General features: G+C 40.3%; 1 protein-coding gene across 2 annotated transcripts in view; it reads left to right on the forward strand.

The window, feature by feature from the left end:
- Positions 1-12,386, forward strand: part of NFATC3 (nuclear factor of activated T cells 3) — a 64,169-nt gene that overhangs the window by 42,376 nt on the left and 9,407 nt on the right. Inside the window, exons 9-10 of one of the 2 annotated variants that reach the window (XM_058845717.1) lie at positions 972-2,018; positions 10,528-10,629. In XM_058845717.1, coding sequence (XP_058701700.1) covers positions 972-2,018; positions 10,528-10,629 — 1,149 coding nt within the window. The remainder of the gene's footprint in view (positions 1-971; positions 2,019-10,527; positions 10,630-12,386) is intronic. The other variant, XM_058845718.1, reaches the window with a different exon arrangement.

Genomic DNA, 12,386 nt, shown 5'->3' on the forward strand with positions numbered 1-12,386 from the left:
TGCTCTAAAATTACCTACTTTTTAAATTTAGGCAGTGTTACTGAGGTGTGTGGTATGCCAAGTACACATTAACTGTGTTATCAAATTTCTGTGGTATTTGTCAACTGTTTTCAAGAATATCAGCTCCTAAGATAGTTACATGTCTATATTTTTGTTTGAAATATCTCTATTTAAATTATTTAAATGGTGGAATGAAATAATGAGAGTTACTCCTTAAATAAGAAGCAAGCTGAATTGTAACTGCAGCTTGTTATTACACAAGCACTTAAAACACTCATTATGTATTACAGTTCATTTGACTGTAATATTTAGTTAACTGTGTTTTATAAAGTAGTAAATGAACATTTAAGTGTTAACATTTTTCTTCTAGTACTTAAAGATCAGTATCTTACCATGAGCCTACCAGTAGTTTTAAAAAATAGATCTGTAACTGAAAAGTGTGTCAGTTTGTAACTCTTATAAGAACAGTTGTTGCCATCACTGAAACTGGGGGATGTGCTTAAAGAGCTCCTGTAATTGAAACAGTGTGCACTGCTCAAACTAGGGTGTGTTGCCGAAGTTCAGCTGTCCTCATGATCAGAGGCTAAGGAAAGCCCGAAGCCTGCTGAAAATTTCCTTCACCATCTCCTCGCACGTGATACTGAACTCACATCTGCCTATTTTCAGCGTAGCCCAGCAGCAGCTCCCCCACCTCTGGTGATGAGAACATCCTTTAGATGAACTGGGCTTTCTCTGGCTGGGTTGCAAATGTCTTTAAAAACATATATTGCATAGGAAGGTGTGCTGGGAGATACTTGCCCTTGAATACCTGCAGGGAGAATAGCTCAGGCTTTGCAGGGTTGATATAGCAAGCATAGAAACGAAGAAGAAGAAGGGAAGCAATGACATTAACAGTGCTGTTGTGGTTGTTAAACAGCAGTGTCTCAGGGTACATATGGGCTGGCATTGTAAAACTATTTTACTTTTTCTAGTTATAATGAAGCAAGAGCACAGAGATGAGGTGGATTTGTCTGCTGTTCCATCCTTGGCCCTGCCGCACACGGGCAGCGTCCAGGGCCTGCACTCGATGCGACCCCAGCTGCCTTCACCAGAGCAAGGGCACCCCCATGATAATTTGCTGTCTACGTCACCCAGGAGCCTCGTGTGTCCCGTTCAGCCACCCTACACGGCCATGGTGACCTCGGCAGTGCCACACCTGCCGCATATGCAGGGTAGAAACCTCAGTCCAAGTGAAGAGTGTCACGTTTTGCCTCCTGCCGTGGTTCAGTCTTTTCAGGTAACATCAGCACCTCCCGTGAGGCCTTCTTACCAGCCTATGCAGTCTAACGATGTGTACAATGGACAGCCTGGTCTTCCTATGAGCTCTGCCTCCAGCCAAGGATTTGACGCGATTTCATTTCCTCAAGACACGGCTGTACCTCATTTGATAAATCTCAGCTGCCAAGCTCTACCACCAATGCAGTTCCATTCTTCAAATCCAGGTTCCGTGTCAGCCTCAAGTCCGGCAGGACACCCTCTGGCACACGCAGCTCATTCGGGACAGTCGTCTGCTCACCTGCCATCGATGGGATACCACTGCCCGGGCGCCGGGCAGGGCTCCATCCCCTCTGCAATGAGCCGCTCCCTCGGCCAGGCTTCTCCCCAGCTGCAGCAGGTCCCGTACCACTCTCCAAACCCAGCGTCCGCTTCTTCCCCGTCCCCGACTGCTTCCCACCCGCTGGGCCACTCGCCGCTGTCCGGCCCCTCTTCCCCCCAGCTCCAGCCTCTGCCTTACCAGTCTCCGAGCTCAGGGCCCGCCCCGTCGCCGCCGCCCGGGAGCCGCTCGGGGCAGCACTCGCCGCAGGCCGCCAGCCCCGCGCTGGGAGCCCTGGGCACGGTGTCACCCCTGGGACCCCACCCTGTGTGTGACTCATCTCCCTTTGCACCCGAGGGGACAGCTGTTCACATCAAACCAGAGCCTGAAGACCGGGAATTGAATTTTCAAACCATAGGACTACAAGACATCACACTAGATGATGGTAAGGGGATATAATATTGCAATACTGGGTTTATAATGGGCATTAAGCTACAAAGTGGTTGTGGGAGGGTTGTTTGGTTTAGAACACACTGCTCTTCACAGAAGGAAACTCATATCATCAGAATGGAGTCATATTTTTGTGTCCAAAGCAACAACTTGTCTAAAACAAATTATATCAGCTGTTAATTTCTAGTTATACAATTCAAGCATTTTAGTCTGATTTGCCCACAGATTCTGGTTTTGTCATAAAACAAGGCTTGAGGATCAACTCCTACGCATTGATACCTTGTATTCAAGAAAGTAATTTGAAGTAGTTTCTGATTGTCTCATTGATATGTTTCAGTGAGAATCGTGTAAGTTGCACAGATGTAGTTTGGAGTCTTGTTTCTTGGAGTTGTCCCAGTTTTGAAGGGCAGGCTGCTGTTTTGATAATGTATCACATGCATTTTGGCACTGTCTTGGTCTCCTCACAGACATTCTGTAGATACCTCTCATAATTCAGCACCTCTGCTCACAGTGGCTGTTTGCTTTCTCCACTCTGGCTATCTTTTTGAGAAGTTCACTTGTTTAACACAAACAAAGCATGGACATTATAATGCTAAATGCCAGATTATAAAGGACTGTATTGTAAATATTTGGGCTTCTTTTTTATTTAGTTATTAATTAGTTATTTATAATATTTTTCCAATCAAGTGAAAAAATAAAAATATCAGATCCTAAACATCAGACTGTTTGAGGCGTAGATGCAAAACAATTTAAAGAACATGTCATGCTAATAAAGACTAGAAGAACAGAAGGCCTGGCCTTAAAAGTTGTGTAAAATATGTTTGGTTTTGATGAAGAGAATTATGCCAGTGTCTCTTTTCTAAAGTCGCCTTAAATGTTGTGATTTGGGGTTTTTGACCATCCCTGGTAATTACTTAATTGCATCAGTAGTAGAATAAAGGCTTAAGTGTAGGCCATCTGTTAAGTGTCAGTCCCAGCTCCTTGCATAAATGGAGCTTTGCTATTGTTACCTCCAAACAGCAGTAATAAAATTTAGTAAGAAATGCCTTTAAAGATATGGCATAGTAGGAAGAAAATGAGAGAAACCAATCTAGTTGAGCTTTCAGTTCAATTGCCACCTTAATTAAACAAAGCTCTCTTTTTAGAAACACTGTTTATCAATCAACTTAAGTTTATTTAGAAAGGAAGGAAGAGACTGATTCTGTCAAGGACTTGTTGAGGGGAGAAAAGCAAGGCGTTATGAAACAGCATGCAGCAAAAAAATAGCGTTTTATACTTCTGTACAGAGGAGTGAGAAAGAAATCTAATGTTTCAAGTGTCAGGTTAGAACCTACCTTTTCCTCATCCTTCTTCTCTACACACCCACAAAAAAAAAAGATGTAGAAACAAATCAAATATAGCTATATTATACAGTATAAATACTGTAGCTAGACTCTTCACAAAGTAAGCGAAGTGTTCCGCACTTACGAGCATCTTGCAGTTTTGTTTGTAGTTGTTCAGAAATGGATTAAAATGGATTCACAATAAAAAGAAAGTTGGGTTTTTTCCTACGTCACAAATATTTGTTGCTTTTCAATACTATTTCCTTTGCTTAGCACTGAAAGTACTGCCTTGTTCCCATGCTGACAAAGCCATGGAATCACAGAAGCTGTTGGAGCCCCACTGAAAGCGTAGCCACTTGCTGATGATTTAGAGTGCAATGAACATGGGAGTCAAATGGCCACAGCTTAATTAACTTCTGTTTTTAAACGATTGTTGTAGAAAGCTAAAGAAGTTCTGATAACTGCTGATTAAACATACTTCATATATGGAAAATTGAACAAGGATTTCAAAGCTGAACTTGCCCCTGGCAGCAGCACTGGGATTGTGAGTAGATCCTTGCCTTTCCCTTCCATGCTGCTGCCATGCGATGATTTCCTGAGGGTTGGGTTTGGGGCTTGTTTGCATTTCCAATCTGCAAATACGAATCAGATGTTGAGCATGAAACCTGCTGTTCCAAAAGTCTGGAAGGGCACAGTGACAAGAAGCAAAGCTGCTCAGTTCTTTCAATGTCAGTGAATACTTCCTCTGCTTAATCAGCTTTAAGGAAAAAAAACATGTTTAGACAAGAACAATTTTTTCAGTAATTTATCTAACATACTACTCTGGTTTAAAAAATAATTCTAAAATTTCTTTTTCATGTATAATTGAATTTTAGTTTCTGTACAAATAGAGCCAGGCACAAATAGCAAATAGACTATTCTACAGTAATGTTATAACAATTAAAGAAAAGAGTCCAAACATAATTACATACATAAAATGAGTGTTGATACAATATGTTCTCCCAACTAATACATCAAACCTGAAAGCTCAACTTAGTTGGAAAATAGGTTTTTGAGGGTTACCTCAAAGAGGTATTTTAGAGGTAAATAATTAAGGCAAATAAATTGCCTTAATTATTAAACAAAAAGCTCTGTGAGCATAAATTGTCCTCTTTATTTTAAGTAATGTTTACACTGTTTAAATATTAAAATAGTATCTATTTCTTTACCAAGAAAATATTTCAAGAAATATTTTAAAAAATTTTAGTAGAGGACGGAAGTTTTACCCCATGACAAAGTTAATCCCAAAATTACGGTGTAGCTTGACAGAATCTGATTTAAAATTCTTCAAAACTAAATCCCAACCAAAAGAAACCCCATAAAACTGGGAAACCCTCACCCACCTCCAGATGTGGCAGTGTAGGTAATAGTTGCATAAATTCATTTAAGTAAGACCCCTGGAAGTGACTCTTATTGCCTCTTCAGCCAACATTCAGGTGTTTTCTTAAAAACACACCAGAACCCCTTCCAAATCACTGCATAATACAGAACTACAAAGCTGCCTCATCCGTCAGTGCTCAAACCAAGAGCACCAGGATTAGTCTTGATCCAGCATCTCCTGGAAAGTGTAACACATTTGCAGCTTCCCTGCAAAGTTCAAGGTGTTAGCCAGTGACCAGGTGGAGAATCTTTTTAAATGTTGCTGTATTCCTGTGCCCTTTACCTGGGCTGTGAATGGAAAGGCACATCCTGCCCATGTGTCTGCACAAAGGATGCTTCTTTCCTTTTTCCCCCATACTGAACTTCGTGTGACTCTTCATTGTCTTGTTTTTTGGGAGTTCCTTGTTGATATCCTTAAGACTTTTCTAATCTCCACCTTGAATTTTATTTTTTTTTCCCTCTTCCCATCCTTGCATCCTACAGGAACACCTTCTAATTCACTTGAAACCAGGGATCAAAATGCATGAGGTCATATAGATACAAAATTCAAATTGCATTATAAAAAACATTTGAAACATAACACAATTTCAAAGTAGTATTGTATGCACTACTTCAAAAGTATTCTGAAAAAGTTCTCTTTTCTGCTTGTTTTTGTAGTAGTCAGGCTGCACAAGCTCAGAAACTTTTTGGGCTGGAACTAAGTAAAAGCAGCTTCATGCAGTTTTATTTGTCCCCTCTACTTTTTCTATCCCCTGGTGTGCTGGACCTTTTTTCCCTTAGTATCTTTCAGCAAGTCAGCCCTCTGGCCAACACCTCAGGCTAACATTTCCCTGGACAGACAGTGGAATGTTTAGGGCTGCAAGTAGATGTAAACAAAGCAGCTGAAGTGACAGGAAACAGGCAGCTGGTCATTTCTGGCCTTTCCTGCATCCATCATCCATACTGGGCTCTGCTGCACACCCATCTAGTAAAGTTTCTTCCTCATTTGAAAGAAAAGCTAGACTCAGACTCAGTCTGGTTACATGGTGAAGCCTAATTAATTTCTACCACCTCTGTTTTTAGAAGGTGCTCCTAATGTAGTGGTTTACCTATTCCCACTGTCAAGTTTTAGGTTTAAAATTGTTCCAGTACTGTTGATCTCAAATTTAATCTTTTGTGGTTTGCAGCTTAGGAGGGAGTTTACCTTGGATTTAATGGTTTTCTACAGTGATGAGATTTCTAACATGTACACCTGTATTTAACCATTTCTAAGGTATTGTTATGCTGTATTCAGCAAATCAGGATGACCTTCTACTAATCCTCTTACATCTTGTTACTCATTTCATCTCCATTACATAAAGCTGGAGATTAGAAAATACAGTATGTGCATTTACTATAAATCATAACTAGAAATCCCCTAAGTACTTTGTGTATATAAGGCAATAAGGCTGCTTTGGAATAAGGAATAATATGGAATAAGACACATTCCATGTAGAGCTCTAAGCCATTAGCATTCATTCATTTTATTAGTTCTGTGATAACTCTCTAGCTGATAAATTCTCTTGCTGAGAAGTTGAGATTATTCTGATTTTGGCTAGAAGACTTGTACATCTTTGCAGGCAGCTTTTTTTACCATAGCTTCAGCTTAATTTCTGAAGAATCAAAGTGGTGAGTAATAAGAAAATATTGGAGAAGGACTACAGTTTGCATTTCTGTCTATATTTAAAACTTAGTCATTTACAGATCAGTGTTAATTAAGGCAGAGTCCTGCCACTGGAGAGCTGCAGAAGCACAGAAAGTACTGAATGCTGGAGTCTGGTGGAGTGTAGAGGAGAGCAGCTCAAACTTGAGATGTACATCTCAAATCCAAGGTGATCTTATTGTCTCCTGAGTACAGAGCAAAGTGTTGCACCTTGCAGTGTGCCCAACAAGGCCAAGAACTCTAACCTACACAATCCTGCACTGAAAGGCATTCTGAAAACTATACCAGTATAAACTGTTTAGTAAAGTTGTGTTCAAACTCTTCTTTTAGCATTCTGACTATTAAATCTGTAATGTCAAGCAGTATGAGACAGCAATAAAAAGCAGTCCTGCAGTGAGATGTTGAAGTGATAAGGCAGAACATGAAAGGTATTGAAGGAGAATGGAAATCTACTTTGAGAAATGTGTGCTTTGAACAAGATAAAGATCCAGACTGAGCAATAGTTTAAAAGCTGAAGGGTGGAGCAGCAAGCAGAAATGAAATGTTTTGCATCAGGGGTTGTCAGCAGTTAAAGGATGCTTTGACCATATCTTCTAGGGGATTCACTCACTGTGTCCATAAAATCTGTGTCAACAAGGCATCCATTGAGAAGACCAGTTACAGATTTCTAACGTGTAAAAATGTCAGCTAAATCCTCAGGTGTCTATGGCCAGCTCTCCCAGTGAAAGCCACAGAACATAACTCAACTGGCTCACCAACTCAAAAAGATACTGTTTCAATAATTAGAAGAGGTTAGAGACTTCTTCCATCAGTGCAGGTGGCACTTCTGCCCCAAGGTGTGGCTGCTGGCAATTGCAGCAGAACTGGAAGGAGCTCAGTTCACCTTGTGACCCTGGAAAAAGTCCACACAGACCCTTCAGCACCACTTTCCACTGCACAGCTTTCTAGAGCCAAGGCTTTTGCTGAATTCTGTGTCAGACTCAGCTCTCCTCTTGTGTGAGAGGCTGCAATGGGTCGGTTTCAGCAGGATACAGAACTGCAGAGTGTGGCAGCATAGCCAAGCCATGAGCTGGGTGTTTGTTACTGTGGCAGGTAGCTGCAGAGCTGGTGCTGTGATTCTGCAGGCTCATTTAGTTTTCTGTACAGCTATAAACATAATGTGCACAGGAAAACTATACTCCAACATTCCGTACAGTTAGTTGAAAAAAAACCAGTACTGCTTAGTGAAGTTGACATTAAACCTGAAATTACTAAAAGCAAACCTGGCCTGTGGCTTGCAATGGTGGCTTGCAAGGCAACCCATCATGTGGGTCTGTGGGAGTTTGCCACAGCAGCCGTGGCCTGATGTGTGGGTGGTTTGGTCTCAGAGCAGCATGATCAGCTGGCTGCTCCAGCACAGACAACTGGGGGTTAATTAGAGTCTGGCAGCTTCTTCTGTTTTGTTAGGGAAAGTTGACACTCGCTGGTCATGTGGAGTCAAAACCAGGCTAAATATACTGCACTAAGCAATGTGACGTATTTGCAGGGATTCTTCAAATAAATTCAGCTGGTAGAGTTCTGTCTGGAGCTGACAGAAGGTGTATGTCCCAGGAAATGTGTGCTGCAGTCTGCCCATAGTTTTCCTTGAGATTTCCTGCTCCTTGTTACCTCTGTCAGGAGAGCAATTCACTCACCTGTCCTCTAAAACACACAATTTGTATCAAACTTCTTTTTGCAAAGTCCACTCTGTGCTACTCGCTTAAGCAGCACTGCAGACGATCATGCATTCTAGAATATTTTGGGAGATGTACTTTTTTAAAACCAGTACATCTTCTAGCTTATGTCCCACAGCCCACACATCCTGCTGCAGTTCAGCAGCAGTAAAGGATATACACAGGCTAAACTTTTAATCAGATAGTGCTACAAAAACAGGAAGTTAATTAACTCCTGTAGGAGGAGATCCTGAAAACTAAATGGGATGACTTCAGGAGCTCCTTGGTCTGCCTGTATCCATAATAGAACTCTAATTTTAAGTTGACTTCCTGCTTTGACCCAGACCAGGTACTGATAATTGACGGTTTAAAGCTTTTCTTAACCTTTCTCTACTTAAAGACTAGACAGCGAGGTTGTTCAAAAAAGTATGAATTTTTGATCAGTTAGACAGATCTACTTGAGGTCATTTTTCTCGATTTTTGTTTCAACGTCCTAGTTTTCATTTTGGCTTTACATGATTTGGTTACAGAATGTATTTTAGTAGTGCTTAAGGTATTAAAAAGCTTCCTCAAATGTTTAGGATATGACAAAGTATAAAGGTATTTTCAATGTATATTTTTCTTGTACCTCAAGTTGTGTCTAATGTGTGTGTGTAGAACAAAATCTTTATGCTGTATCATACGGTAGCAAAGGCTGTTGCTTTATGTCCCATGTTTCCCAAACAAGAAGCAGTGTGTGCCTGAGGACAGTGCATGCTCTGTTCCCGAAGGGGCTGGCTGGAGATGTGTGTGCTGTGCATGGCACAATTTGTCAGGGATTGATAAAAGCAAACACTCACCACTGTCAGCAGCTTTGGTAGTGCACACAAGAACCTCAGGATCTTGCTAAGTATGAAACTAATTAGAAAAATTGCTCAGAAACGTATTTCCCTGCCAGAGTGACATATAATCCTTACTGTATAAGCTGTGCTGTCTTTATGGTGCAGAGGCTGTTGCTTCATGAGCTAATGAACTCCACTGTTCTCTCTGGAGGCTTTTTCTCAGTGTTTGTTGTCTGCTCTTTTGAAAGCTTCACCTTTCTAAAGAGGGCTGTTGGTGCAGTTAATTTGTTTCATCACGAGACAGTTTCCTGCTCATCTCCCTGGATTCATTAGATCTTTATTTAAGTATCACTTTCTTGCTGTTTCTACCGTAATTGATGGGGGGAAATTATCTTTTCTTATCTCCTATTATTTGACAAGAATTTGTCCTTAATTTACTCCTTTCCTTCACAATGGCAGTGGACATTTTTATTGAAACCCAGATAATGCTTTCTACTTCCCATTTAAACACATGTAACTTTACACTTTGAACAATTAAGCGTGAGAAGTCACCCAAAGAGGTAATTTGAGCTGCTTGAATTTCAGAAGGAAGTAAGGGTAGATTCCTTTGTTCTCCTGGGAGTCATCCCTAAGCAGGGCTTAGAAACCATGCTGGCAAAACAAGTGTGTGCCTTTATCCAGAAGGCAGAAATTAGCCAGGGTCCAGAGTAATTTTGTTAATTGCGTTAAAGCCTAGTTGACTAAACTTGCAACACTGTCTTGGGTAGGAAAATAAAAAAACCAATCCAACCCCGTTGTAAACTCTGCACAGCCACTAATCACAGCTGAATAAACGCAGACTTGTTGGTTAAAATAATGAATACACTATTTGACATTGATTTTCCTCTAGGAAAAGCAGTTCCATGCAATGCAGCTCTGCACTACCTGCAGGGTTTCTCACGTGGCCCAGGTCTGAGGGAGCCACCTGTGCCATGCTAACACTTGGTGTTCTGCCCCTGGAGCTGTGGTGGGCTGACTGCAGAGCCGAGCGTGGGCAGGGTGTGCAGGGGGACACAGAGGGGAGCCAGGGCTGGGAGCCGCGACAGCTCCCTGTGCTCGCGGGAGAGGGAAAATGGCACCAAAGGTTTTGTTTACTAGGACTCCTTTGCCTACTCTGGAGTTGCTGTCAAGGGCCCCAGGTACTTCTAATTTGACCACAGTAAGTAAAGCAAATTGAAAAAACTGGAGGAGGAATGTTCTAAACACAAATACTAAAATCAGATTTAATTAGTATGTATTCATGATGATGCACCTAGGCAGACATCAAAAAAATTAACCTTTATGGCTCTGGCTGCTAAATGAAAAGTAACTATACAAGCAAATATACAAGTTAAGTGATACTGTTTTTAATAGGCACTCTGATAACTTATAAATAGTTACTTATGTCACATACGCAGTGTTTGTGAATGAAATGGGGTATTTAAATTTAGTGCTATTAAAAGAAAAATGAAAATCACTTCCTGGTTGAGTGAACTGTAACTTATTGGTTTAGTCCAGTCAGTAGTTATGTCTGTCTTCTTCTCTGACACAGACAGTTTTATCTCTGACCTGGAATACCAGCCATCAGGTTCAACAGAGAAATGGACTCAACATTCAGCACTCATGTCCAACTCCTATGTGGAAAATCTAGAGGGTGAGTCTGCTTACTGAAATGCTTCAATGTTTGAAATTGGAGCACAAAGGAAAGGGGAAAGTGTTTTAAGAGTTTTAAGAGCTGCAAATAAAAAGCACTGTGTAGTACTGAAGTATTGCTATAACTGGACACCTGTGTATTCTGAAATACTTGGAAATTTAGCATTTGTGAACCAGGTGTGCACTCATTCAGTAAAAACCTCCACTCGAAGTATACAGAGGTGCCACAGAACTTCCTGAGTGCTGTAGGATCTAGTAAAACAGCAGATGAGGATATGAAAATCTTAAGCTAAATATGGGCAAGGTAGAAGAGTGGCCAGATCAGTTAACTGAGAAATTTGGAATGTTTCTCTTTTTCAAAAAGATGAAACAATGTCAATTTAAATAGATGGAATACAGTGGCATGCACCACCAGTCATAGGAATACAGGTTCATGACAAGATGTAGTTGAATGTGCAGTATGATTGGGCAAGAATATCTGGATTTATTATTTCAGCTTCTTTATTTCACATATAAGCTAGGTAATTATGCACTATGACTCTTCTAAGTACTAACAATATTAGAAATTGTTGCATGGTATATTGGTCTTGTTTGTGTTTAGACTTTAGTGGTTTTCACTTTATTACAAACATGCTTAATATGCCAAAGAACTATAATGTCCTTTTTTTTTCAATACATACACAAATACAAATACATTATAAACACTTATAACATGCTCTACTTTCTCCATAGATTTTTAAAGGTTAATAGCTGTAGGTGTACAGTAGATTTGGTAACAGTAAAATAACCAAGCTCTTCATAAAACTTTCACACAATTGCCGTGTAGACTAATCCTAAGTTTGCTTGTGAAGCTGAAATAAATCACAGTGGTCTTTTGCCAGCTTTCAAGAAACTTAATTCTGCTTTCCTTACCTATCAAATTGTTGTTAGTAAGGTAAGTAGCTCCTATTTGGGATGGCAAAGCCAGGGAAAGGCTGTATACCAAACTGACATTCCTATGTCTTGAAACAGCAAATCAATTAGTAAAACTCAAGTTACAACTTAGATTATTTCAGTGTTCTACACTATATCCTATGCAATTCAGAATCTGGTAGGTTCAGAATAATTGTTGAAGAGCAGGAGTTGTTGAAAAATGGAAATTCAGGCTAATAATAAAATAACCCTCAAATACCAGTATCCCCAACTGAAAAATAACACATAGGGTGGCAAACCCCAAATTTAGGCCTGTGAAATATATGCTGACAGGTCCTTTTAAAAAGGGCACACAAACAGAAACCCAGACACAGAGAGAAACACATTTACACACAAGTGTTAGCATTTGACAAATGCAATTGAGAAACATGGCATTTTTAAAAATTTAAATAATGGGTATTTTATACTACATAATGTAGTGTGATATTAATACAAGAGATAGGATCACAGGAGGAAAGTAGAATGGTTTTGTACCTTGAAGAATGCTCAGTGTCAAATCAGACAAGTTAACTATATCCACTGCCAGTACAGAATTCTTCCAGAACCAACTTTCAGGCTTAAATTAGGAAGAGCACAGCTTCTAAATTCTACTGCTGAAGAGGAGAGCAACTGTGACTGTAGTGTGCTGCAAGAGATCAGAGCATTTACAAAGGCAGGAAATAACTAATGGAATACTTGAGTCATCCTTTATAGAAGGGGTAAATGAAATGACTGCTTCAGGGAGTACCAAATCATGAGGAGAACCCACATGAGGAAATATCTCTTTATTTGGTTGAAAGGAGTGTA

The sequence above is a fragment of the Poecile atricapillus genome, chromosome 10 (assembly GCF_030490865.1).
Source record: "Poecile atricapillus isolate bPoeAtr1 chromosome 10, bPoeAtr1.hap1, whole genome shotgun sequence".
Classification (NCBI taxonomy): Eukaryota; Metazoa; Chordata; class Aves; order Passeriformes; family Paridae; genus Poecile; species Poecile atricapillus.